The sequence below is a fragment of the Manihot esculenta genome, chromosome 14 (assembly GCF_001659605.2).
Source record: "Manihot esculenta cultivar AM560-2 chromosome 14, M.esculenta_v8, whole genome shotgun sequence".
Taxonomy (NCBI): domain Eukaryota; kingdom Viridiplantae; phylum Streptophyta; class Magnoliopsida; order Malpighiales; family Euphorbiaceae; genus Manihot; species Manihot esculenta.
This window is the reverse complement of record NC_035174.2, coordinates 5,738,992-5,766,951: the sequence shown is the minus strand read 5'-3', so window position 1 is coordinate 5,766,951 and position 27,960 is coordinate 5,738,992. Positions and strand designations below refer to the sequence as shown.

At 36.4% G+C, this 27,960-nt stretch overlaps 2 protein-coding genes across 3 annotated transcripts; both read left to right on the top strand.

Moving 5' to 3' along the window:
• The first annotated feature begins 650 nt into the window (after positions 1-650).
• On the top strand, positions 651-8,907 carry LOC110631175. Of its 2 annotated transcripts, none has more exons than XM_021778911.2 (6): positions 651-1,236; positions 7,224-7,535; positions 7,624-7,750; positions 7,824-8,117; positions 8,226-8,330; positions 8,410-8,907. In XM_021778911.2, exons 1-6 carry the CDS (start codon positions 884-886, stop codon positions 8,881-8,883), a joined length of 1,665 nt encoding a protein of 554 aa, XP_021634603.2. In that variant the 5' UTR covers positions 651-883; the 3' UTR covers positions 8,884-8,907. The 2 variants fall into 2 exon arrangements, with proteins under 2 accessions (XP_021634603.2, XP_043806098.1); XM_043950163.1 differs by lacking the exon at positions 651-1,236 and adding an exon at positions 6,580-7,138.
• An 8,909-nt stretch (positions 8,908-17,816) lies between these two features.
• Positions 17,817-26,685, top strand: LOC110599832. The gene is made up of 5 exons (XM_021736414.2): positions 17,817-17,836; positions 17,919-18,321; positions 20,994-21,365; positions 21,443-25,883; positions 26,073-26,685. Exons 2-4 carry the CDS (start codon positions 18,187-18,189, stop codon positions 25,832-25,834), a joined length of 4,899 nt encoding a protein of 1,632 aa, XP_021592106.1. The 5' UTR covers positions 17,817-17,836; positions 17,919-18,186; the 3' UTR covers positions 25,835-25,883; positions 26,073-26,685.
• The last annotated feature ends 1,275 nt before the right edge of the window (positions 26,686-27,960 follow it).

The window sequence follows — 27,960 nt, the reverse complement described above, 5'->3', positions numbered from 1 at the left end:
TTTTACTTTGAAAAACAACAACTTTCCTCCATACAAACCTTTTGGTAGCTTATCAGCTTTATTTTATTGGTGCATAATTCCTTTAAGAATTTTACATAGCGATGTACCTATTCATCAAGTAAAGGTATATTGACTTCTATTTTACGAAATATCTCTAGAATCTCCTTCTCTTCTTTCTCTCATTTAAACTTGGCTAATCTCTCAGGAAAATGAGGTTTAATGATCAAAGGTTCGGATTGTACAGGTACTGGAGCTAATTTATCATCTGGTTTAAGTACTGTCATCTTAGTATCCAAGTCTGCATTGCGATCGTGCCCACGACCTACCTAATGAGGATTGTCCTACAACTCTTTTCTGATTCTGAGTGTAATGGCACTTACATTCTGCTTAGGATTCATTATGGTTTGAAAAGGTAGCTGGCCTTGATTTTTCAATATGTTCATTGATATTGCCAATTGACTCACTTGTATTTATAGATTGCCAATACTTATCTGGGTTTCATGTTGAAGTCGTTGAGTATTAGTTGCCAAACTTTTAACAATATCTTCTAAAGACATACTTGAGTTTGATGAAGATACTTGTTGCTGCTAAATCACTACAAAAATTTATCGGATTAGTAACGGAAAATAGTAACGGAAAAATTCTGTTACTAATCAGTAACGGATTAATAACGGATATTATATTAAACACAATAATAGTAACGGATTAGCTCATCCGTTATAAATCCGTTACTAAATTCTGTAACGGATTTATATCCGTTACAGAATTGGTTAAATTTACCCAAAATTAGTAACGGATGAACACATCCGTGACTAAATGGTTCTGTAATCGGTCATTTAGTAACGGATATGTTATCCGTTACAGAAGTTAAATTTAGTAACGGATGTGTCCGTTACTAAATTTAAAATCCCTAACATTAGAAAGCCCGAAATTTCCCTTTCTCAGTTTACTTTCCCTTATTTCCCTCACTTGCACGAAGTTCTCCAAAATCTCTGCCCTTCAGCTATCATCGCCTTCACAGTTGCCGCCTTCGATCACCGTTGCCGCCTTCGATCACTGTTGCCGCCTTCGATCACCGTTGCCGCCTTCGATCACCGTTGCCGCCTTCGATAACTGTTGCCGCCTTCGATCACTGTTGCCGCCTTCGATCACAGTTGCCGCCTTCACTGTTGCCGCCTTCACCGTTGCCGCCTTCACCGTTGCCGCCTTCACCGACTGTCAATTGCTATTGCCAAGGTAAATTACTTAGCTGATTTTGTTGGTATCTGCTGCGTACTGTGATGTTCATCCCTTCTCTCTTTTTTTTTGGAAATTTATCCTTGGTGTCATCAAGTAGAAGGATAAGCTCAGAATAAACGAATAAATACAAAGAGAAAAAAGATTAAGGTGTGAAGTTCTAATAAGATTTAACATGGGTAGATGGGCTGCTTATTGTGTTTCTGCATAATTAAATTTGAAATTTCTTATGCGATATTTTAACCATAATTTTGTTTGCTGGATTGATCTGAAGCTTTGATCTGATTCTCCTTTTCAAATTTGGTAAGAAGAGTTGGAGTTGGTGTAGAGAAAACTTCAAGGCTCTTTGATGGAGGCTTGTCTCAGACTCTTGTTTTTGTTTTTTTTTTCTCCTTTCAAAAATTTGGTTGTATTCAATGTTTTTTTCCAATAAAACTGAAAAAGAAACGGAAAAATTACTTTTTATTTTTTAAAATTTTTGGTTACAATTGGGCTAACTGCAACACCTAACCATACTTGTAAAGAAACAATTTGAGATAGTGGACATTCTCCCATACCCTATTTGGAGGGTCTCTGACTTCCTGCATCCAAATGCAATGCGGAATTATTAAGCCAAACTCCCAGCCATTTGCTTCTGTGTAAACATGATTTCCTCCCTGAGGATATGGATAGCACAAGAGAATCTAAACCTTTTAGTCGATAGCTGAATTCCGATAAGGTTTATATCTTAAGATTTCTTCCATTTAACCAACTGGTTAGGTAATTTTAATGAATAGTCAAGTGATAAATAGACTGATAAAAATTTTCATTTGTACTTTGGCTAATGAGCAGTGGATAATATTGAAAGCATGTTAATAGTCTTGATGAAAGTGGTTACATAATTAAGAAGAATCCTCCTGCAGTAGACTGTTAATTTAGTATTTGTTTTCTGCTAGCCCAGTGGTATTTTTCTGGTAAACTTGAGTTTTGGCTGGATGAATTGCAATCCTCTATTTCTCATGATAGTTCAAAAACAGAGATTGAACTAGTCCAAAAAGAATTAATTCAAAAACAGAGATTGAACTAGTCCAAAAAGAATTAAAAGAGCTGTGGCAGCTTGAGGAAATATATTGGTTCTAAAAGTCAAGAATTAGTTGGATCTTCTATGGAGATAAGAACACTCAATTCTTCCATTCAACAACAGTTTAGAGACGCTAGATGAATCAACTGGTGAAAATAAAAAATGAAGAAGGTTTTTGGCAAGAAGATAATGGGGCCATAAGACATTGGGTAACTCACTTCTTCTCTAACCTGTTTCAAGCAGTGCAAGTTAGTATTCCTGAAGCTATGCTAAATTTAATTCCAAATGTGGTGAGTGATGACATCAACAATGACTTGTGTAAACCAATATCAGAAGAAGAGGTGAAAGCATCTATTTTTAATTTACATAACCATTACTTTATTTATTAATATTTTTTTGTTGGAAGTGTTTTATTATTTATTGCTTTAGAAGAAATTTTTTTAGGCAATCTGAATTGTGGTTTGAGTCATAAAATAACTGTGGCTTATAGTCTGTGGCTTAAATTAATACTTAAAATTAATACTTAAAATTAATTAAATTAAAATTAAATTAAATTAATTAATTTTAATACTTAAAATTAAATGAAAGTAATTAATTTTAAAATTAAATTAATTAAAATTAAATTAAATTAATTAATTTTAATACTTAAATTAATTTTAAAATTAAATTAAAATTAAATTAAATTAATTAATTTTAAAATTAAATGAAAATTAAATTAATTAATTTTAAAATTAAATTAAAATTAAATTAATTAATTTTAATACTTAAAATTAATTAAATTAAAATTAAATTAATACTTAAAATTTATACTTAAAATTAATTAAATTAATTAAATTAATACTTAAAATTAATACTTCAAATTAAATTAAAATTAATTAAATTAAAATTAAATTAATACTTAAAATTAATTAAATTAAATTAATACTACTTTTGGAGATTAGATTGGAGATTATTTTTAGTATCATTCATGGTAGTCTGTGGCTTATTTTGCTTTCTTTTCTCTCCTTATGATTCCTGTGGACTTTCCTTTGACTTGGGACTTAGTTGCTTTATTTACATAACCATTACTTTATTTATTAATATTTTTTTGTTGGAAGTGTTTTATTATTTATTGCTTTAGGAGTTAATCATACCTTGGGGCTTAGTTGCTCATAATAACCATATTACTCTTATTTAAACACAACTACATATCAATTTATTTTTTTTTAGATGAGGACATCCTTCTGACCAACTCTTCATTTATTGTTATACATTCTAGGTATAATAGGTACAATATGCATTCTGATAGAGGTTGGATGTATGCAAGACTAAAAGATGGTCTACTAAATCCTTTATTCCTTGAAGGATTAAATGAATTCATATCAGCTGCCAAACAGTTTCCAGACTGTTTGAATGGAGAACTTATTAGGTGTCCATGTAATCGATTTAAGTGCCAAAATCGCAGTTTTGAAGATGAGAGTACAGTTAGGTTTCATCTGATGAAATATGGGTTTGTTAGGGACTATTATGTATGGTATTTGCATGGAGAAATGCAAACCTACAATGAGGTCCACGGGAGAAGTAATGATTCGACTTACAACACTTGCAATGTGGAATATCAACATACTGAGTTCTCTAATGCTTATGAACAACTAGTTGTAGATGCAGCAGGACCGAGTTTCTCCCCATCAATTAGTAATGAGCCTCCAAATCAATCTACTCAGAGATTGTATGACATGTTGGCCGCTGTTAATCAGGAATTGTGGCCAGGTTGTGAAAATCATTCACAACTGTCAGCTGTGGCAAGGATATTGAATATCAAATCTGAACATCATTTGTCCGAACGTTGTTTTGACAATATTTGCCAATTCATCAAAGAAATTTTACCTGCTGATAATTTGTTTACTGATAATTTCTACTCTACAAAGAAATTGCTTGAAGGCTTGGGATTACCAATTCAGAAGATTCATACTTGCTTAAATGGTTGTATGATTTATTGGGGTGAGGATAATGAATTGCTCAGGTGCAAGGTGTGTGATCATCCGAGGTACAAACGATTGCAAGTTAGCCAGAGCTCTAGTAAAACTCAAGTTGCTTATAGTAAAATGTATTACATGCCAATCACACCTAGACTACAAAGGTTGTACGCATCTAATGCTACAGCTAAGGATATGACTTGGCATGCCAATCATGGGACTAATGATGATTTAATGCATCATCCAACTGATTCGCATGCATGGAAAGCTTTTAATGATAATTGGCCTCATTTCAGTGCTGAGAAACGTAATGTCCGTCTTGGACTGTGTACCGATGGTTTTCAACCCTTTGGACAATCTGGTCAGCAATATTCATCATGGCCTGTCATATTGACACCTTACAATTTACCCCCATGGTTATGCATGAAAGGTGAGTATATGTTTCTCACAATACTTGTCCCAGGGCCTAGAAATCCAAAAGATAAGTTGGATGTGTATTTGCAACCCCTAGTAACTGAGTTGAAAGATTTATGGGAGAATGGAGTTGAAACATATGATGCATTCAATAAAGAAAATTTCAACTTGCGAGCTGCTTTAATGTGGACTATAAGTGATTTTCCTGCTTATGCAATGTTATCTGGATGGAGCACTGCAGGACGGACTGCTTGTCCTTATTGCATGGAAGATAGTGATGCATTCACATTGACAAGAGGAGGTAAGCAATCATGGTTTGATAATCATCGCAAATTTTTACCTCCTAGCCATTCTTTTAGAAGAAACAAAACAGCTTTTAGGAAGAATGTATCTGTTACTAAGAAAGCTAAACCACCTATTTCCGGTGAAGAAATACTGAAACAGATTGATGAATTGGGGTTTAAGAGGGTTATAGATGAGGATGCATTTGAAATAAATTCCCGTCTATCAAAGCAATGCGGTTGGCGAAAAAGAAGCATCTTGTGGGATTTACTGTATTGGAAAACAAATTTGATTCGACACAATCTTGATGTAATGCACATTGAGAAAATTTTTTTTGAAAATATAATCAACACTGTAATGAGTATTGAGGGAAAGACAAAGGATAATGCCAAGTCAAGGGCAGACCTAAATGTGATCTGTGATCGGCCAGAGTTGGAAATGGATGAAGTCACTGGGAGATATCCCAAAGCTTGTTATACTCTAGATAAGCAAAGTAAGCAAGTATTATGTGATTGGTTGAAAAATCTCAAGTTTCCCGATGGATATGTTTCCAATATGGGGCGATGTATTGATATGAAGAAGCTGAAGATGTTTGGTATGAAGAGTCATGATTGTCATGTCTTCATGCAGCGGATTATGCCAATTGCATTTCGTGAGTTGCTTCCGTCAAATGTGTGGCAACCCTTAACAGAGTTGAGTAATTTTTTTAAGGAGTTAACATCTACCACTATAAGTGAGAGTGATATGTTGCGGTTGCATGGTGAAATTCCTTTAATCATATGCAAGCTTGAGCGTGTTTTCCCTCCAAGCTTCTTTGATTGTATGGAACACCTCCCTGTCCATCTAGCATATGAAGCATGGCTGGCAGGTCCATTGCAATATCGATGGATGTATCCTTTTGAACGGTAAGTTCTTTTAACTTCACTTTAATTAAGTTATTTAATAATGTTTACTAATGTTGGTCATATATTTTATAGATATCTGCGACGGCTTAAGAATAATGTCAGAAATAAAGCTAGAGTCGAGGGATCAATATGTAATGCGTACCTAGTAGAAGAAGCAACTTCATTTTGTGCACATTACTTTGAATCGTATGTCCAAACTAGACATCGAAAAGTGCCAAGGAATGTTGATATTTCAGAAAGTACTGAAAATTATGAAGACAATCTATCAATCTTCATGCAGTCCGGTCGACCAATAGGAAAAGGGACAACCAGATATCTTATGGAGGATGAGTATAAAGCAGCACAAGTGTACATATTATTAAATTGTCCAGAAGTGAAACCCTATATTGAGTAAGTTATCGTAAATAAGTAATTTATATATTATGTTCTTAAATTACTTTTTCTAATGGAGTTGAGGTTTTTCCAGCATTTACATTGATCAATTGCGCTCAAATGATCCGTTGGTCAATGATTCTCAGATTGACATCAAATTGGAGAGTGAATTCTCTATATGGTTCAACAATTTTGCTCATGATTCGTGCAATAACATATCCAATAAGTTTATCATATCGCTTGCAATGGGTCCATTACGAAGTGTGACATCATACAATGGATATATGGTGAATGGATATAAGTTTCAATCGAAGTCATACTGTGCAAGTAGAGCAACAATGAACAGTGGGGTATGTATTAAGGGGTCAAATTACAGCAGCGAAGAAAGCGATTACTATGGACAATTGCTTGAAGTTATACGTTTGGAGTATCCAGGTCTTCCAATCAAGCGAGTTGTACTTTTCAAATGCAATTGGTTTGACCCCACTCCAAATGTAGGCACAAAGATCCATAGTAAATATAAACTTGTCGATGTGAATCATAAACGATCTTTTAATAGATATGAGCCTTTTGTGCTGGGAGTACAAGCAATACAAGTGATATATACTCCGTATCCTAGCCTAAAGCGAGATAAAATTGAATGGTGGGCTGCTATAAAAGTCAAAGCACGTTCTGTAATTCAACTTCCAACACAAGAAAATACACAACCTGCTGATGAACCATTTCAACAAGAGGAAATGGAACACACTGCCATAATTAGAGAAATTGATGATTCAACACAACAATTAAATGATCCAACTGGGGATGTTATTGAAATTGATGATGGTGAAGAAAATGATGAAGATGAAACTATAATAGCAACAGAAACAAATGATGATGATGATGATGACTTAGATGTAGATAGTGAATAGAAGGTATAACATAATTGATATCTATTTTTACTTTTAGTTATTAAATATGTTAACTACATCTTGATTTTTATAATGTAAATTTGTACAGGATGAGAGGACGAGGACGCGGATCTTCATCACGGGGTCGAGGAGACCATGGCAGGGGTAGTGTCCACACAACTGAATCAGAAAATGTCAATCAAGATTTGGTACAACACAATGCTTTGATTCCTAGACCAGACCAGGGTGAGAGATCCACACCGGGTGCTGCATCATCCACTCCTGCTTCAGTGCACACATCTGCTACTGCCTCAGCACCCATAGGTTTGCCACCTATTGCATCTACGGCTACATCTGCATCTGCTTCTGGTAGTTGTGCACCTACAGGGCTCAGACCACATATTCACTTAGTAAATTCAGTGTGAGTAAAATTTATAAGTAATTTTAACTATGCATTTAATTTTTTTGCTTATTTCAAAATAATTTTTTTGTCAATTATTCTTTTACAGCATGCAGCCTTCTGATCCGATTGCTAGGCGGATTACCTTGATCTTCAAGGAAAAGTTAGTAGCAGATGGCTTTTGTTGGAAGAATGTACCAGAAGAGGTTAAAGAATTCTATTGGCAAGAATTTAAGGTAATACAAATTATATTGTACATGTCATTATTTTTACTGTGCATTATTTGTAGCTAAATGTGTGTAATTACAGAAACACTTCTTATGGGAGGAGGCAATAGAACAACTGATGAAGATAGCTTGGAGGAAGAAAGCTGCCGAGCGATATCGTAGCCTTATGTGTAGCGTAAGGAATGGGAAGGAGAAGAGACTATCACTGACAGAAGGAGTAATGGATGCATGGCAATCCGCTTGGGGAGCAACTGAGTATAAAGAGAAATGCAAAAAATTCTCAAATAACAGAAAGAGTGAAACAGGTGGGCAAGGCGCTGGCCCATCAAGACATTGTGGAGGATCCATATCTCAGTATAGGCATCAACAACAGATGGTACGTAATATTCATTCTCACTTAAATTTTTTCAAATACTTTAAATTTATCTAATTTATTGTGAATTTATATTGAAGCATGTTATTACTATTTATATTTTACTTGCAGCGCGAAAGACTAGGCAGAGATCCTCTATCTCATGAGTTATTTGAGGCTACGCATAAGAAGAAGGGTTCCTCAGAGTTTGTTGATGCACGCTCAAAGTCCATTCATGTGAGAAATTAAATTAATTTATAGTAAATTATTTGATTTGTAGTTTATACTGTTATATCACATGGTATTTTTTTTGAAGGATCGCTTTCTGACTTTGAAAGAGCAAGCATCACAGACAGATAATGACAGTAGTCAGGCATCCCGCATTGATGAGGCTCAGTTATACTTTGAGGCAGTAGGTGGAGAGAAAAAAAGAAGGGTGTATGGTCTTGGATCACAGGCTTCAGTTTTCTTCCCAAACAAGACTTCTGCTAATACATCCTTCACATCAGCTCAGCAAAATCAGGATCTTCAAGATGAAATGGCTGATCTCAGACGCAAGCTACAGGAGCGTGAGGATAATGAACAAGCATTGATTGAGCAAAATGTACGGATTACCTCTGAGCTCTCACAGGTGAAGGATTTACTTATGCAGCTTGTGAGTGAAAGACAAGGCAACCAGCCTTCAGCTCCCGGTGAGGGAACTTCTGCACAGCCTGCACAGCCTCCTGAACAAGCAGATGAAACTAATGATGAGGACGAGGACGAGAACGAGAACACTACACAATTATAGTTTCTTTTTTCATTACACATATGTACTAGGATAATAAATAATTTGTTAATTTTTTTAGTTTAAAATTGAACAGCTTGATGTTTGGATATATGTTTAATTTGATTTACATAATATATGATATTGGATTTGAGTTCATTCATGACATTTGGTTTTTACATTTTGTTATTGAGATGAGTTGTAATATGTGAGTGTATTTACAGGTTAGTTGTAATATGTGAGTGTATTTACAGGTTTGTTGGATTAGATTATATAATTTATAATATTTTATTATCATTTATAAATAGTAACGGAAAAATCTGTTACTGAGTTTTCATATTTAGTAACGGATTAGTAACGGAACAATCTGTTATTAAGTTTTCATAAAAATAGTAACGGATTAGTAACGGAAAAATCTGTTATTAAGTTTTCATAATTAGTAACGGATTAGTAACGGAAAAATCCGTTACTAAAAAAATCCGTTACTAAAACCAACTAAAAGGAAACTAAATTTAGTAACGGAATTTCCGTTACTAATCCGTTACTAATTTAGTAACGGACTAGAAAATCCGTTACTAATGCATTAGCAACGAGGTTCACTGTAACGGAAAATTTCCGTTACAAATCCGTTACTAAATAGTTTTAGTAACGGATTTTTAATAATTAGTAACGGAAATTTCCGTTACTAATCCGGTAAATTTTTGTAGTGAATTTGTTTAGACTGATAGCTTTAATAATTTTGTTGCTTATAGCTAAAATTCGGGTGGTTTCTCCATCTTGGATTATACGTCTTTGAGAAAGGATGGTACTTCCTTTATGGAGGACTTAGGAACCCATTTACAACATCCACATGTTGGTCGTTTTCTTGAAGTGAAGGGCACATATCAATGGGATTACCCATATTAGTGCAAATTCTATAAGCCTTGACTTGTTGTGCCTTCTCTATAACAAGGTTTTCAACCAAAGTGATTAGATGAGAAAGTTTAGATTCAACAGAAGAATTACTTACCTCATAAACTCTACTATGAGAGTCTTATTGTAACAATCTGGAAACCGGACCACTACCGGCGCTAGGGTTCAGATCGACTTAAGGTCGTCGGAACCCGTAGCAAGCCTACTATACATCCTGTGTATCTGATAAAATCTCATACATGATCATACATTATCACAAAAACTTAAACATTTCATGAACAATGGCTCGACCTGTGCATGTATCAAAACTGAAAACATAAAACCCATACTAGAGCCCTTATCAAATGCTCTAGTATGGCAAACATCACATGCCTCATGCTTGGTTCAAACATAACTCGTAATTTAAAACTTTTACATAAGGATCATGTTAACAGGGATTTCAAAGATAAAAACTAGGGCAAAGCACAATTCTAATCCATTAAAATTTACATGTCCACACTATTCTATTACATTAGACTATACCAGCAACTATGCCGACTTTCTCGAGCCCTGCAAACCTGGGGTTAGGGAAAAGGGATAAGTTACAAGAGCCTAGTGAGCAGAACATAAAAATAATTAAATAAATATATGCTCATATGAAATGCGTCACAACACAAACAATTCACATCAAGATGGACTTGTCACCAGTAACCCTCTACATATTCCAATAGTGCCCGACGGAGCTCCTCAAGACTTCCTCTTAAACATAACATAACATAACATATCCATAATGTCAGGGGCGTAGAATGGGCCTCGACCTAGACTTTCTCTTACATATTGCCAAGGGCGTAGAATGGCCCTCACCTGGACTTCCATATCATATCATATCATACTCGAGGGCTAGTGGGTCATCCAATATCCATCCACATCAACAGTAAATTATGCAATGCATCATATTCATGAATTCTATTGCAAATATCCTAATATATAAACATGGCATTCGTGATGCATGAACATGCTTAAAAGTTTGGTTACTTTAAAAACAATAGATTAGTTCAGTTCTACTCACTTCTAGCTGACGCTTGCCTAAAACTAGCACAGTTATCTCACTGCAGGCCTCTACGGTCTCTCAGGTCCGATCCTACACAGATGGACTCAAATGAGAGATCAAACATAACCATTACATGACTCTAAACAACTCCCCAAAGACCCCCTAAAACATACCAAAACATGTACACAAAACAATCAGAGGAAGGTTGGGCAGGGGACTTTCGGCGACAGGTTCTGCGGCCGAAGGTCCCTCATAGATTCGAAAGTCAGGGACTTTCGGAGGCAGGTTCGGCGGCCTAAACTCTTCACAGATCCGAAAGTCAGCAACCTTCGGGGGTAGGTTCGACGGCCTAAACCCCTTCACAGATTCAAAAGTCCATGCTTTCGGGGGCAGGTTAGGCAGCCAAAAGTCTGCCTTCACAAGTAGGTTCAGCGGTCGAACCTGGGTTCTCCAGCAAGGTAGAACCCGATTATGTCCTATGTACACAGCCACCCAACTCTTCGATCCTCACACCCAACAACTCAAAAACATACATACTCACTCAATCATGCATAAGGGATATAAAAACTAACCTAATCCCTAACAAGCAACAACAAAAACAACACAAGAGTAAACATTCATTAATAACCCAACTCAAACCCTAAAATTTTAGATCTAATCATTTCATGCATTATTAACCCTTAACCCTTTCTTAAATCTTGATTAAAACATAGGAAAGGCAAAGATTTAAACTTACCTCTTGGAGATCTAAGGGTGACGGCAATCCCAACTTGGAGATGAGGTAAAACGGTCTCCGGAGGTCTCCAAGGTTTAAAAACTTGGATTCAAGCTCAAATCTTCAAAAACAAGAGAAAACTCATGAATTTTCTGAAAGATTTGAAGGAAAAAATAATAGGAGCATCAAAGGAAGGGCAATGACTCACCTCTGCCTGAAAATGGAGAGAAAGCTCTCTCATTTTTAGGCTGAAGGCCTCTTATAGGTGACTGGATAAACCACCTTCGGGGGCCGAAAGGGAAGGTCCTGCGGCGGCACCACCTTTGGCGGCCGAACTTGAAGGTTCGGCGGCCGAACTTGAAGGTTCGGCGGCCGAACCTGGGGTTTTCCTTCAAAACTCTTTTCTTTCTTCTTTTTAACTCAAAACCTTAAAATTTTCAAATTCATTTTATAAAAACCTTATTTTACCCTTCTAAGGAGATTCCAGCTTCGGGAATTCCGGATTCCAACAGGGATTCCGTAGGAAGGTTAGAATTCTGACGCCAGAGATTTAGCCGGGTATTACACTTGTAGGGTCCAAATTGCTATGAGTTTGCTGTCATAGTGGATATTAACTCCCTAACCTCTCAGGGTGTTCTCTTACATATCGCTCCTCCACTTGCAGCGTCCATCATGCGTCTTTTCATGGTTGTGAGTCCCTCATAAAAATAGAGTATGAGTTGTTTATCTATAATGTCATGTCTAAGACAGCTTGCACATAGACATGTAAATCTCTCCAAATAGTCATGGAGAGTTTTTGTGCCCTTTTGCTTGATTTCCAAATTCCCTTCTAATTTCAGATGCTCTAGAAGCGGAAAAAAATGGTCTAAAAAATAATTTCACTTTCTCTCTCCATGTGGTGACTAAACCTGGGGGTAGATAATACAACCAATTTTTTGCATTTTCAACTAGGTAGAAATGAAAGGTTGATTTGCTCTTCTAAAATTCCTTGTGGTCTCATGCTGGAGCATACCACATTAAATTCTTTCAAGTGTTTATGAGGATCTTCCTTTTCACATTTCCTAAAGGTAGGATGAGATGAATTAATCCTTATTTTAACTATAGTGGTACATTTAGTATAGGATAGGTGATGTAAAGGTGAGGATCATCAATATTGTCATCATCTTGTATTGCTTGCTCTTTAGCCATCTTTTCTTTTATGTCAGATTTGCCAGAAGAATCGTTCGAGCAGATGTTGTTTCCTCCATGCTCACAACCTATTTTTTGATAGCAATGTGTTCCTCAACAACGACCTATTCTTGCTCTTCAATGTTGGAAGACGAAATTTCTCTATTTCACTGTTTGTTTTTTTTTACCCCTCAGCTTCCTTGCAGTTTTTTTGATTTCTGGATTGATTTTGAGTCTACCTATAGGATTAGAACGCGTCATTTAGAAGAATTAATAAAATAATTTAAATCAGTCCTCGGCAATGGCATCAAAATTTAATAGGCGTAGAAACCACAAAAAATAAGTTCCTGCTTAAAACAAAATTTGTGATAATGATAAGAAGGATCGATTTCACATAGACTGAAAGTAAATTAATTCTATTAAATGAACAAACAAATAACAATAAAAATAAAATAAGAGGATTTTGAATGTTGAGAAATGAAAATAAATAAAACTAATTCAAAGAAACAAACAGTTAAATTTAAGAGAGATAATCAAGATGAGAATTACTCAGTCAAATGAATAATTTTAGTTTCAATTTTATTGGTTGATCACAAATGTAAAAATAATTTCAAATTATTTACTGATAAACTAGTTATAGATATCGAAGACATTTTAGATATCCAATCATTTCTTAGATTTTAAACTAGCTAAGTTACATTCGTTAGCTTGTTCTAGTTCTTGGATAACCATAGGAGACGCTCCTAAAATTTAACCCAATTATAGCATTAAGAATAATAAGGACCTTATTCTAACTAATAAATGCGAGACGCTCAGTTAATTTAAGTTAGATTATACTATTTCTTAGGAAGGTCTTATGCAATCTAATTCACTACTTATTTCAGTTCAACTAAACAATTACAGATATAATCAATCTGAATAGCAACAAATCATCCTATCAGTTGAGCAATGGTGCCTTAATGCAACAATCAACAGAATATAATAAGCAATAGACATGGGAACAATATAAATATTAAGAACATTTAAGAAAGCAATAGAATCACATAGATCTCACAATTAGATAAACTGAAACCTCAATTATTCTTTAACTGAAAAGAAGAATTTAGCCACACTTGTATGACTGAAACACAACAAGAAGAAAAATGTTTTCAGCCTCCTAAAGCTAATTCAGAATGAGAGATGATTATGTACATCAGAATGTCATCTTTATATAGGACTAAAAATCCTAACTCAACCTAAATATTAGTAGCCAAAATCAATATCGAGTCTGATGTATCTTGACAGACGAGGATTATCTGTGTGTGTCTTGAATTTAGAATAAGATTTTGATTCTTCTTCATCAATTATGTTATGTTCATAACATAGTCCATAATAAAGTATATTTGGGAGTTGGAGTTCAAGTATGACTCTGCTTCCTTATCCTTTTGTGAACTACTTGGTTACGTCCATGACTCTTCTGATTTTAGAATGTAGAGTCCAAATATGATTTTTCTCTTATTATTTTTTAATCCTAGTTTAATCTACCAAGATATCAAAATTCAAACAAATTAACCTGTTTTAAATAGAATCAAACTCATTAACTAAGTATTTTAAAATATTAAAGCTACACAAATGTGCGTATTATCAAAGAAAAAGGAGGGGGATGTACTTATGTTAGTGCAAAGATTCAATCTTTTTTATCCTTCTTAAATAAGATGGGTGTTCTTGATTTGGGCTTCATAAGACCCCCTTTTACTTGGGATATTTGTAGGGACAATCAACATCATATTTAAGAGCATATTGATAGAGGAGTTTGCACATCTTTATGGCTTCAGTGCTACTCAAACTCTTTTATTCAATGTCCAGAGGACATTGGATCCGACCATAGGCCCATCCTTTTACCTTTAGAACATAATCATCTTATTCCAAAATTTAGATTTGTCTTTGATGCTCAGTGGGCAAAGTGCACAGAGGTGGACCAAATTGTTGCTTCATCATGGAATCAAGGAATAGATGGCTTTAGTTTGTTACAAACATTCACCAAGTTGAAAATCTGTAAGCATAATCTAGTAAATTGAAGGAAGCTGAACAACACAAATTCCAAAGCTAGAATCAATTTTCTTCAGTCGCAGTTGCATCAAGTGAAAATCGGCCATCCTAGGATGAGGTAGAGATCATAAACATTGAAACTATGTTGATGCAAGAATTAAACAAAGAAGTGCTTGTTTGGTGCAGAAGGCATGATAGAAGGGGGATAAAAATGCCTCCTTTTTCCATGCTAAAGTTTTGCAAAGAAGAAGGAGAAATCACATTTATAAACAGAGAGATAGTCATGGCAGATAGCATCTCTCTTAATAATATTTCTAATGTTGCCATTGATTATTTTAAGCATATTACCCCTCTTCTAATCCTTTTTTTTAGCAAGTCACGAAGGGGTTCACTACTAAAGTTACAGGCGTAATGAATGAAAAGTTCATTAGTCTAGCCAGTAGAGTAGAAATAAAAAAGGTAGGATTATCCATACATCCCATCAGAGCTTCAGAAGATGATGGCATAACTAAGCTATTTTTTCAGAGATTTACACACATAATTGCATCTGTGAAGCAATCTTGACTTTCAAAGGAGGAAAGATGCTTAAGAGGTTTAATCATGTAATAATCTCCATGATTCTTAAAGTAAAATAGGTTTACAATACAAAAGACCTTAGACCAATAGGTTTATGCATAATTTTCTATAAGATTATTGCTAAAGTCCTTACTCATAGAGTGCAGCCATTTATGCATGATATTATTAGTGAAGAATAGAATGCTTTCATTAGTAATAGACTCATATAACATCCTTATTTGCTATGAAATCATGCATTATTTGAAGATTTTGAGAAAGAACAAAAATTATAGTTTTGCTTTAAAATTTAATATCAGTAAAGCATATAAGTACATAGAATGGTCTAATCTTAAACATATGCTAAACTGTTTTGGTTTTCATCAGACTTGGACTAACCGGATTATGGAGTGCGTTCCTTCTATTTCTTATTATTATCACCAATCGGACTTATTAAGTTATTTAGAGGCTTAAAGCAGGGTGACACCCTCTCGCTATGTCTCTTTCTTTTCTGTGCAGAGGGCATGTCTCATTATATCAGAAAGGCACATCCATATCCAAAAGAGGATATGCTATTAAGCATCTTCTTTTTGCAGACGACTCCATCATTTTTTTAAAAGCTACTTTTGTCAAAGTTCACAAAGTCCAACATTTTGCATACTTATGTGATGGCTAGCGGTTGAAGTATGAATTTGATAAATCAGCTTTGTTTTTCAGTTTGAATACTCCAGGAGACCTCAAACACCAAATTGCTTCAGCCCAAACTAAAATTGGCGTGCAAGAGAAAGGTCGCTCAAACATAGTTTGGTTAAGCAGCTGATCAACTATCGCTCCTCCTCTTGAGATTTAAATAAATTAAAAGAAGCGTGTCAAGAGGAAGAGATATCTAATAATTTGAGCATTCATGTTAGCCTCTTCCATAGAGAAGACTATCTAGCTTAGCATTATACAATATCAGAAATCTATTCAGTTAAATCAAGCTATCACCTTACATGCCACCTGCAACGCTATACTAAAAGTGAAACGAAAGCAGGACCAGATCAAGCAGTAATAAAGAATTACGGAAATTCATATGGAAACTTAAATTTCCACCTGAATTGCACATCTTCTTGTGGAAATTTTTTGCAAGACAAACTACTGACAATAGAGCATCTCCACAAGAGAATTCTAAGATCCCTCTTATTTACAGTTTATGCGGAGCAATACTAATTAGTAGGATAATAATCTTATTCTTTTGATGGTTTTCCTTTTATGGAGAATTTGGAAGAATTGCAATAGTTTGTTGTTAAGGAAGCAACATACACACCCCACTCAGGTTATTTCTATAGTTTTAGATTATTTTGATGATTTCATGTCAACTAATTCTTCTATTCAGGGCCTTCATGATCTTGAAAATACTTAATCTCCTTCTTAGACGATGCCTCCTCCGGGAATGGTAAAAATCAATTTTGATGGTGTAATTGATTTCAAAAATGGCTATGATTCAGTTGCAGCTATTGTTATAGATGAGGAAGGCAGACCATTCCAGTGGAGTGAACATCTCACTCTTTTAGTGGTCTTTATCCCCTGGTTTATATGGAAAAGTCAGAATCATGCAACTTTCAAGAATTCTTTCCAGACTCCTCACCAGGTTCTCCATCTTGCACAAGCATATTTGGATGAATTTCAAACAGTAATAGGAGTCCCACCTATAAGTCTCACTGCTCCACCTCGCTCAGTTCCATGGACTCCGCCCCCTGCAGGTTCTATTAAAATTAACTTTGATGCTGCAACAGATAAATCTAACAATTGTGGTTCAAAGACATAAATTGTAAATAATAATTAATAGATTACAAGATAACATATAATATTTTTATTTTTTTATTTAAAATTAATCAATAAATAAAAAAAAACTCAAATTCAATAATTTTTTTACTTATTATATCTTAAAAATGAAATAAGAACAAATAAACTAACACTAATTGAAAATGCTTATTATTATAATTTTTTTAAGTGGTTGTTATCTTTTTAAATCTTATATATTATGCTATATATAAGATTCCAGATTTAATATTTCAATCTTTTGCCGAAATTAATTAATATATTTAAAAAACTGCTAAAACAATTGTGTGATATTTAGGTTATTTAAAACCATTATAATATTCATACATTTTTAAAACTCTTTTTATCTTCACATTATTTGTTATATTTCACATCTTTTATTACCAACTAAATTGTTATTAGTTTAAATTTAAAAAGTTGTTATTAGTTTATATTATTTTTTTTACTACAATTAATAATATTTTTAAATTTTTTTATACTTGAAAATTAACATTTTCACAAACAAATTTAATAATGCACTCATTGCTTTGCAAAAAGTAATTTTTATAATTATTTTCAACAAATTCGATTATTATTTTAATTTGTATTATGATAATTATTAAAACTGAATTTACTTTAAAGTTCCCCCTACCAAAAAATTCTAAAAGTAAACTTGAAAAAAAAAAAAAAAAGGGAAAATCGCAGGTAACGCTTTCCTCCACCTGCCCGAGCTGCCCGATCAGCCCCCACCTTGCCCGCCCCTGCTCTACCAAGTACCGAAACTTTTATTTTTGCCGTCTCTCTTTCTTCGATTTCTTTCTTTCTCTATATTTTTCTCTCTTAAATATTCTTCAGTTTCGTTCTGTAGATCGACATCTCCTCAATTCGACGGATTGGAGCTCCAGTGGGATCTATTCATCTGACGAAGAAGAGGTCGCAGGATTGAATTCGTTCGGGAAATTGAAGATTAGGGTTTCGATTCTGGAGAGAATGGTATAAGGATGGATTTGGAGGTGGATCAAGGGTTTGAAATTGGTGAATTGATATAAGGAAGTGGAGCAGGATTCGGTTTCTGAATTAAGGAGACGGGATTGATGTTACTCGAGGGGGAAAATGCAAGGCTATGCATGGGCGGGCAGGTGAGGAAAGAAAAACGGGTCGGCACATGTGGAAAGGACTCACTCATAGCAATTCGGTTGTAGCTTGTGATGTTTCCTCGTCTTCTTCTTCGGTTTTCCCGGCTAATTCATTTTGCAAGGTATTTTTCCTTCCATGTTCTTTATTATTTTTCTTCCCCTTTGCTGGGGTTGCTTTTAATTTTGATTTTTAGGTTTGGTTGATGTCGTGATTTTGGGGGGGGGTTTTGAAGGGGTAGATTGGGTTCGGCGTTTGCGAAGGTGTACATGAATTGATCTTTCACAGATTTGTGTGATTGCCGAAAAGGGATCGAGTATGCATGGTTAATGCGAAAACGGGTCGAATATTTTTGTAATTGTGTGTTGTTTGGCCTGCATTGATGGAAATTTGGGGAAGTTGACGGGCATGATTTGGGAGACTTTGAGACAGCAAATTTAATTTTGGTGAATTATGCCTGTTAACTTGTTTGATATATGGAACTTTAAAGAATGGACTGAAATGATGGAGTGGCGTGTATTGCTTGATGTTGGAGTTGGGGTCCTTCTGGTGTTCTTTAGAAACGATATCTGTTGCCATCTCACTCCTTTTGTGGGGTTGCATGGGAGAATGGACGATGAAAAATGAACAGCTGCAATCGCCTGCTAGATTCATTGGCTTCTAGTTATTAACGATGTGTTCTTTTGCTATGGTTAAACTGTAATTTCATCGATTGGCGGATTTTTTTCATTGAGTCCAGATGAATGTGAAAAGTATATAAATTGGAGCTGAAATTTGCATTTAAAGTTTGGGGAAATTGTGATTTGGATAATCATCCCTCCCATTATATGGTTTTCCTCCAAACTTGTTTTATTAGAGATCCATGTTGTTCCTAGGTCAAGTATATCATGGCATTTTGTAGTGCTTAGTCCTTTGCTTGGATTAAGATAATTTTTTTTGAATAAATCCTAAAATAAGATGGATACGAAGTGTTGCAGAAATATTGATGTTGCAATTCTTGAAAATCATAGGATGTGAGGGGATGTCCTATAAAGCTTATTTGTGGCTGGTTTCTTAAATAGAAAGTAATTTCCTTGATGAAATTATATATATATTAGAAAATATTTTAGAAGAAAAATATGTTATGCTGTTTGGTTGTAATACTAATCAAGTCTTGTTTGATGAAGATGACAATGAGAATATTTCCTCCTACAATGTCTTTGCATTTCCATTAAATACTTTAATCGGAGGATAATTACTCTAAAAAAGAAAATATCTGTAGTCAGTGAGAGTTGTTTGTATGTTAATAGCTTCTTTATTTTTAAACTGGGAGAACTTTTTCCGCTGAAATGCTTACTTTATCCATTGACAAGGAAAATGTTCTGTGACCAGTTTTCCTTTGTTCGCCAAATACAACCGTCTCACTAGTTGTTTGTATGTTAATAGTGAAAACCTTGGGTATTGCTATATGGGTTGCACATTTCCAATTTGCGTGATAGCTAGAGGGTACAAGCTGGATTGCTAAAATAAGGTTCCAGCAAAGCAAAGATGATGATGATGTGTGAAATTGGGGTTAGGTATCACTGCAGCTGCGGAATCTTAGTTTTGGGACAGTAAAATTCATTTGACTAGTTGACTGTAAAATAGTTTTCTACATAGTATTTCTTAATTGTTTACAATAATAAAATGACTTAAATTTTAAATAAAATGTATATTATGTTAAAAAGTTTATCATATTAATTAATGTTAAACCAATATCTATCGATTTATGTAGTATGGAAAATAAATTCAGAAATACCACTTGAATATGAGATACGTACGAGTAATGTAATTCATGTCTGCAAATTAAGTTGTAGCACCTACTAAGTGTACCATGAATCAAAGTAGTGTACTAACTAACCTGCTCCTGCATATTGAGTACTGCATATCTATACCACAGTTTAAGAGTTTCACATTCTAGGTAACTATGGTGAAGATTCCTATTCTATGGTTAGGAGAGTAAAGTGAAAACAAAGTTACTCTCAGAGGCATTGCAAGGAAAATAAAACATCGTGTTTTTAGGAGTGTCTTAACAGTTTGACATGTGTGAAATTGTGATTGATGCTGTTTAGGAGGTTGGAATTTATCCAGGTTCCTTAGTTTATCTTTTTGAAGAGGCTTGATCCTAAGATTTCGTTGCTGTTATTTAACATGGAATTTTTGCTTGTGCATTGTTCCAAGGATAGTTAAAGGGTAATCTATACATTCTGGTTGTATGCTTAGGAGCTTTCTCTTGAGTTGTTGTTTTCGGAGGGACTTGCAGTTCTATTTTTGGAATCCATTTTCTTGAAAATAAATATCTTATTAAGTGAATAATGGAACCCATGTGACCTAAGCTGGTTCTTTTAGTTAATTGTAATTGCTTCTTGTTCTAAAAATTCTGTCTATGGGAGTCAGTCACTCAAAAAATTCTTTTTGTCTCTTTGGTAATTTGTCTTTTCTTATTTGGTCACTAATGTAATTGGATAATATTTCAAGATTCATTTAGGACTTCGTGGCTAATGAAAACTGAGAAAGAGGTCCACTTCTGAAATTAGAAATAGCAACCTTTGAATCCAGAGATTTTGTTATGGTACTGTAATATGCATTATAATGAGTGTTTGTTGTGAGGGTTAAGATACCTTGAATTATTTCTGGTGATTTTGTGTAAAGCTTGTACTGCATTTTCTGGAGCTTATTAAATTTTAAAGATTTGGAACTGCTGCTCTGTTTAGCTACTTTTCATTTTCAGATAAATTTATTTGCTAGTCTTTCCTTTCTATTTTTCAATCTTAACAGGATGGACGCAGGATCAATGTTGGAGATTGTGCTCTTTTCAAACCACCCCAAGATTCCCCTCCTTTCATTGGAATAATTCGTTGGGCCACTACTGGTGAAGAAGACGAGTTAAAGTTAGGTGTGAATTGGCTTTATCGACCTTCTGAATTAAAGCTTGGCAAAGGCATCCTTTTGGAAGCTGAGCCAAACGAAATATTCTATTCCTTTCATAAGGATGAGATTCCTGCTGCATCACTACTTCATCCGTGTAGAGTTGCTTTCCTTCCTAAAGGTGCTGAACTTCCATCAGGAATTTGTTCATTTGTGTGCCGGAGAGTTTATGACATTACAAACAAGTGTTTGTGGTGGCTTACCGACCAAGATTACATTAATGTAAGTTCTGGACGCATTCATGTGTTTTGCTGTGGATAATTGACATTGTGTGACTGTTAATATTCGTTTTTGAACAGGAACGGCAAGAAGAAGTAGATCAGCTATTGTGTAAAACTCACATAGAAATGCATGCGACAGTGTCCCAAGGTGGGCATTCACCAAAACCAACGAATGGTCCAACATCCACTTCACAGTTGAAACCCAGCTCAGATAGTGTACAAAATAGTGTGTCATCTACTCCTTCTCAAGTTAAGGGAAAGAAAAGGGAACGAATTGATCAAGGTTCTGAGCCTGTTAAACGAGAACGTTGTTCAAAGCTGGATTATGGTGATTCTGGTCACTGCAGACCAGAAAGCATTTGGAAAACTGAGATTGCAAAATTTACTGAAAAAGGGGGGCTTGTTGACTCTGAAGGTGTTGAAAAATTGGTGCAACTCATGGTTCCTGAGAGAAATGAGAAAAAGATAGACTTGGTGGGCCGGTCAATACTGGCTGGTGTTATAGCAGCCACAGATAAGTTTGATTGCCTTAATCGGTTTGTGCAGGTCAAGGGTTTGCCTGTATTTGATGAGTGGCTGCAGGAGGTACACAAAGGGAAGATTGGTGATGGTAGCAGCCACAAGGATAGCGATAAATCCGTTGAGGAATTTCTGTTCATTTTACTCGGTGCGCTTGACAAACTCCCTGTAAATCTTCATGCTTTGCAAATGTGTAACATTGGGAAGTCAGTGAATCATTTGAGAACACACAAGAACTTGGAAATTCAAAAGAAAGCAAGGAGTTTGGTTGACACGTGGAAGAAACGTGTTGAGGCTGAAATGGATGCAAAGTCTGGTTCTAACCAGGCTGTCTCATGGGCTGGAAGACCGCGACCTCCAGATGTTTCACATGGTGGGAACAGACATTCTGGTACATCTTCTGAGGTGGCAATTAAGAGTTCAGCTACACAACTTTCAGCCTCAAAAAATGCTCCAGGCAAGCTCTTACAGGTGGAAACTGCAACTAAGTCTGCATCTGGCTCTCCAGGATCCATGAAATCTGTGCCGTCTTCTGCATCAGCTGGTAACTGCTTAAACGAAGGACAGACCCACAATATTGGTGTCAGTAGTGCCTCTGACCATCCTATTGTAGCTCTAAGGGAGGAGAAAAGCAGCAGTTCTAGTCAGTCCCACAACAATAGTCAATCTTGTTCCAGCGATCATGCCAAAACTGGAGGGGTCTCTGGAAAGGAGGATGCGAGGAGTTCTACTGCTGTTTCGATGACTGCAAATAAGGTCATTGGTGCTTCTTCTCGACATCGTAAATCAATCAATGGCATCCAAGGTTCAACATTATCTGGGACCCAAAGGGAGACTAGTTCAAGTAGGAATTCTTCGTTGCATAGAAGCCAGGCTGCTGAAAAGTTATCTCAGTCCAGTTTGACATTTGAGAAGGCAGTTGATGTTCCCTTGACAGAGGGTAATAATCATAAATTGGTTGTTAAAATCCCCAATAGAGGTTGTAGTCCTGCACTATGTGCCAGTGGGGGATCTCTTGAAGACCCTTCAGTCATGAATAGTAGAGCTTCTTCTCCGCTCCTTTCAGAGAAGCATGAGCAGTTTGATCGTAACTTGAAGGAAAAGAATGATTGTTGTCGGGCTAGTATTATGCCTGATGTAAATAATGAGTCATGGCAAAGCAATGATTTCAAAGAGGTGCTTACTGGATCTGATGAGGGGGATGGGTCCCCTGCCACTGTTCCTGAAGAAGAGAACTGTAGGACTGTTGAAGACACTAGGAAATTAGTAGATGTTCCAAAACCTGCTTCCTCATCATCTGGAAATGAACATAAATATGGGAAGTTGCATGAAGCTTCTTTCAGCTCAATAAATGCTTTGATTGAAAGTTGTGAGAAGTACTCTGAAGTAAATGCCTCCATGTCTGCTGGGGATGATGCTGGAATGAACCTGCTTGCTAGTGTGGCTGCCGGGGAAATATCAAAATCAGATATGGGTTCTCCAGATAATTCTCCACAAAGAAACATCACGGCTGTTGAACACTCTTGCACAAGCATTGATTCAAGACTTAAGTCATCTTCAGGTGATGATATGAGACAGACAGTTGATGGCGGTGATGATGAACACGAGAAGCGGGGTACTGATACTTCACTGACCAAGAGCACGGAGGATAAAATTGTATCCTTGTCGGAAGAAAAACCAGCAGAGGTGCGTAATGGGCATTCAAATTCTTCCAATATGGATGTGCAGAAAGTCACAGAACCTTGCCTACAAAACAATGTGAAATCAGAGGAAACACTAGCCACTTCGGTGACTCTGCTCTCTTCAAGCTCGGTAGATAAAACAACTAATTCTGACAAAGAAACATGGGAGGAAAAGGCAGATGACATATCTTATACAAAAGATAAGTTGCATAGTTGTATTCAAAGTGAGAGTAGGGTTGATGTTTCAAGATTGGAAGGTAGGACAGAATCTGTTGAAGGATCATTGGCTGGCCCATCAATGGAGATAGATGGTGACAACAGGAAAAATATGAACAAAGAGGTTAACCTTACTGTGAAAGCAGAGCAAAAACCTCCTGCTGTCATGTGCTCTGAGTTTGCAGAAGGAACTGTGGGGGATGTGCATCATCCTACTGGTTTTGGTAAAGATAATTTTTCTGAAACTGCTGTTTGGGAGGTGAAGACTGAAAAGGCTGGTGAAAGGGATGGCAGGAGTCAGCCTGCTGAAAGGGGAAATAATACACAAGAAAATAATTTTGTTTCAAATGTTTCTGATCGCAAGGTTGAGAATCTGGAAGGGAGTGTAGAAGATAATAAACCTAAAGAACAACTTAGCAGTGCCCAAGCTCTGAGCAACGCGTCACCCACATTTGTGCAAAAACCAGAACAAGAAGCAGAGTGTCGAAGGTTGAAGTTGACTGGCACTGATGCTGATGAAGCTGAGGAAAGTACATCTGGTGCTGCAGATGCTGCTTCACTATGTGCTGTACGGGTGGCAAATATTGAAGCGAAACTGGAATTTGATCTAAATGAAGGCTTCAATACTGATGATGGGAGATATGGGGAACCAAATAACTCGAGGACAACTGAATATTCTTCTGGTATTCAATTGGTTAGCCCTTTGCCTTTTCCTGTTTCTTCCTCCTCTAGTGGTTTACCTGCTTCAATTACTGTGGCTTCTGCTGCCAAAAGGCCCTTTATTCCTCCAGAGGACTTACTGAAGAATAGGGGTGAACTCGGTTGGAAGGGATCAGCAGCCACAAGTGCCTTTCGGCCAGCTGAGCCAAGAAAAACTTTGGAGATGCCAGTAGGTACAATTAATATCTCTTTTCCTGATGCAGCTGTGGTCAAGCCCAGTCGTCCACCATTGGATTTTGACTTGAATGTTCCAGATGAAAGAGTCCTTGAGGATTTGGCATCTCGAGGTTCTGCTCGGGGCTCAGTTGCTGTGTTTGATCTTTCAAATAATCATAATCCAGCTCATGATCAATTAATGGGTTCTGCTGCTGTTCGGAGCTCTGGAGGACTTGACCTTGATTTGAATAGAGTGGAGGATTCAAGTGATATGGGCAATCATTTTAGAAGTAATACTTGTAGGATGGATGGGCGTCTTCAGGCAGTAAAATCATCATCAGTTGCAGTTCTTAATGGTGAGTCAAGTATACGCAGGGATTTTGATTTGAATGATGGGCCTCTTGCAGATGAGGGGAGTGCTGAACCATCTCCATTTGGCCAGACCACCAGGAATAATGCATCTTCACAACCATCTGTTTCTGGCCTTAGGCTAAACAACACTGAAATGGGTAACTTCTCTTCATGGCTTCCTCAAGGGAATCCCTATGCAGCTATTGCCATTCAATCTATGTTGCCTGATAGAGGAGAGCAGTCATTTGCAATGGTCACCCCAGGTGGGCCTCAACGGATGTTGGGTCCCCCTACTGGCAGCACACCATTTAATCCTGATGTCTACAGGGGGCCAGTTTTATCATCTGCTCCAGCAGTTCCCTTTCCAGCTCCACCATTTCAATATCCAGTCTTTCCTTTTGGGACCAATTTTCCTCTGCCATCAGCAACCCTTTCAGTTGGTTCAACAACATATCTGGATTCATCATCTGGTGGGCGACTTTGTTTTCCCGCGGTGCATTCTCAAGTGTTAGCTCCTGCTGGTGCAGTTCCGTCTCATTACCCAAGGCCTTTTGTTGTTAGCCTCCAGGATAGTGGCAATATCAGTGGCTCTGAGAGTAGTAGGAAATGGGGAAGGCAAGGTCTTGACCTCAATGCAGGGCCTTTGGGCCCAGACTTGGAAGGGAGAGATGAGACAGGTTCCCTTGCATCAAGGCAATTGTCCGTTGCCAGTTCACAGGCCATTGCAGAGGAGCATTCGAGAATGTTTCAAGTGGCAAGCAGTGGCATATTGAAGAGGAAAGAGCCAGAGGGCTGGGAAGGTTATAAGCAATCATCATGGCAGTAGAGATGCCCAGTCGCACAATCCAGTAATCCATGAGGCTCATAAGTTTTCAGTATGTATTTATTTTTCCATTTGGCTGCCTTCAAATTATGTGAAACGAGTTGATCTGGATCCCCATTGTCTTTGTCCATCTATTTGACTTGAGATTTTTATGGATGGATTTTAGCTTTTGGTGCATGAGTTAAACTTGGAAGTCACATTTTTTTATTATTTTTTTATTGTTATTATTTTTTTATTTCAGTGTTCTTGGATTGATGCTGGCTAACTTCCAGAGGTCATCATCTACCTGTTGCTCTTCAAGGATGGGTGGTAAGTGAGTTATTTGATGCCACTATGTCTATGAACCCTGCCTTTGCATCATGAAGGAATCTGTCTGGGGTCTGCAAGCTGGTATTTCCTTGAACATGTCTTGGGTGGCAGCTGTTCTCTTTCCCCTTTGTAGATACGTTAACTGTTGGAAAGCAGCATGCAGTATATTTTGCCCAGACATCTGGAATCGATGCCTATGCTGTTGTCCAGTGCGTCAACATTTTATACTGTTGGACCAAAACCATCCTTCCTTTTCAAACCTCTCCAAGAATGAAGGATGGGTTAGTGAAACTTCTTCAAACTGAAGCTCTTTGTATGTGCATTGATGTTAATTTATCTACCTTTCCCCCTTTTCCCTGTTTCTTTTGGTCACTTATATACAGTAGCAATTGGAGATCATGTAGCATGATTCAGATGACAGGTCATCTGATCTAGAGTTTAATTTGTATCTGGAAATTTTGAAGGTTTGTGCCTGTCAACTTAATACTAGGAACCATTGTTCTTTGTATTGATTTTTGATGATTCATGATCCACAGTTGCTCTTACATTTTTCCAAGATATATTCTGAATGCTGCAGAGTGCAGATTCATTTGTGTGGTGGTGTTGAAGTCTGTTTTGGGCGAGTAATAAGAACTGAAGTGATGAGTTAGTTTGATTTGGTGGTTCTTATTGCTCTCTTCAGCAGAATTATTTGTGGGACCCCTATGCATTCCCTTGTTCCTCAAATTTTTTGACTATTTGGAAGCTTAATTCTTTTGCTGGAAGGGAATTGAAAAAAAAAAAAAAAGTCATGTAGACATTCTTTTGTACTTTGGAATCCGACATGTTTTAGTGATTACCTTTGACTGCTTAAGCATTGTCTTTTGCATGCCAGATTGGCTGGGTGAGAGAGAAATATTTCTAATGCTCTTGTTTATTATAGGAGCAAAAAGGAGGGGGGGTGGGGGGGGGGCCGGTTACTTTGTTGCTCCAGCGATCTTAAATGCCAACCTTGTCTTGGTGTTGTTGCATACATATGGTTGAATGGTTGATAGATATGGCATGGTAGGTACAAGCGTGTAATGGTATTTTGCTTGAACGCTTTTTTTTTGTGCGTGTGTGTGATGTGTGGCGTGTTAGATCACAATAACAAACTGATCACTTTGTCTTATCTGCTCTCTCTGAACACTTTTTTGCAATTCGAATAGGTTATGCTATCATATGTGAAAGGAGAAGTAGTTTTGAGTGACTCTGACATCAAAGATGCTTGTGCAACTCTAGTGTGATTCCTTCTTGCTACCATATGTATGTACCTTATTAAGCGACTTTGCTTTTGAGCGACAAAACAATGTAGTTTTCCAGTAGCTGATTAAATATGTATGTATTTGTGTGTATTTATTTTTCATAATTTGTGATGTTTATTCAGATTATATATTTTCCCGAAAATAACAATAAGAAAGGAACACTCCTAGTAGTGATAACTGTTAAGGAGATAAAGAGGGCTCTTGGAGGAGAGCTTGCTTGACTGTCCAGTTTGGATATATGCACTCGTAATATTAAGAAACTCGTTTTTTTTTTTCAACAATGAGGAGATTAGTCTGTTTAAATTACCTTTTAGCGGATGTTACGGCTAAGCACAAAAGGTGGCGTTAGGGGTCGCCCTTGCATACCTTGACACCGCGATAAATGCTCATTTATTGATTATAAGAAAGGTGAATTACAAGGAAGTTGTGTCAAATAATCCAGAAGAATTCATATTTGCCTACAGGTAAGTAGCAGTTAACATTTGGTTGGATGGGTTTAAAATCAAATTTAAAATTGGTTTAGTTTAATTTGATTTG

What these genes read in the sequence shown, in the direction of transcription:
- LOC110631175 (XM_021778911.2), top strand. Translation starts at nt 884, where the DNA reads ATGTGTCCGTTACTAAATTTAAAATCCCTAACATTAGAAAGCCCGAAA. An exon ending in ATTCACTTAGTAAATTCAGT is followed by an intron (nt 7,536 to 7,623) that starts GTGAGTAAAATT and finishes ATTCTTTTACAG; the next exon opens with CATGCAGCCTTCTGATCCGA. An exon ending in CACGCTCAAAGTCCATTCAT is followed by an intron (nt 8,331 to 8,409) that starts GTGAGAAATTAA and finishes TTTTTTTTGAAG; the next exon opens with GATCGCTTTCTGACTTTGAA.
- LOC110599832 (XM_021736414.2), top strand. Translation starts at nt 18,187, where the DNA reads ATGCATGGGCGGGCAGGTGAGGAAAGAAAAACGGGTCGGCACATGTGG. An exon ending in CGGCTAATTCATTTTGCAAG is followed by an intron (nt 18,322 to 20,993) that starts GTATTTTTCCTT and finishes CAATCTTAACAG; the next exon opens with GATGGACGCAGGATCAATGT. An exon ending in CCGACCAAGATTACATTAAT is followed by an intron (nt 21,366 to 21,442) that starts GTAAGTTCTGGA and finishes GTTTTTGAACAG; the next exon opens with GAACGGCAAGAAGAAGTAGA.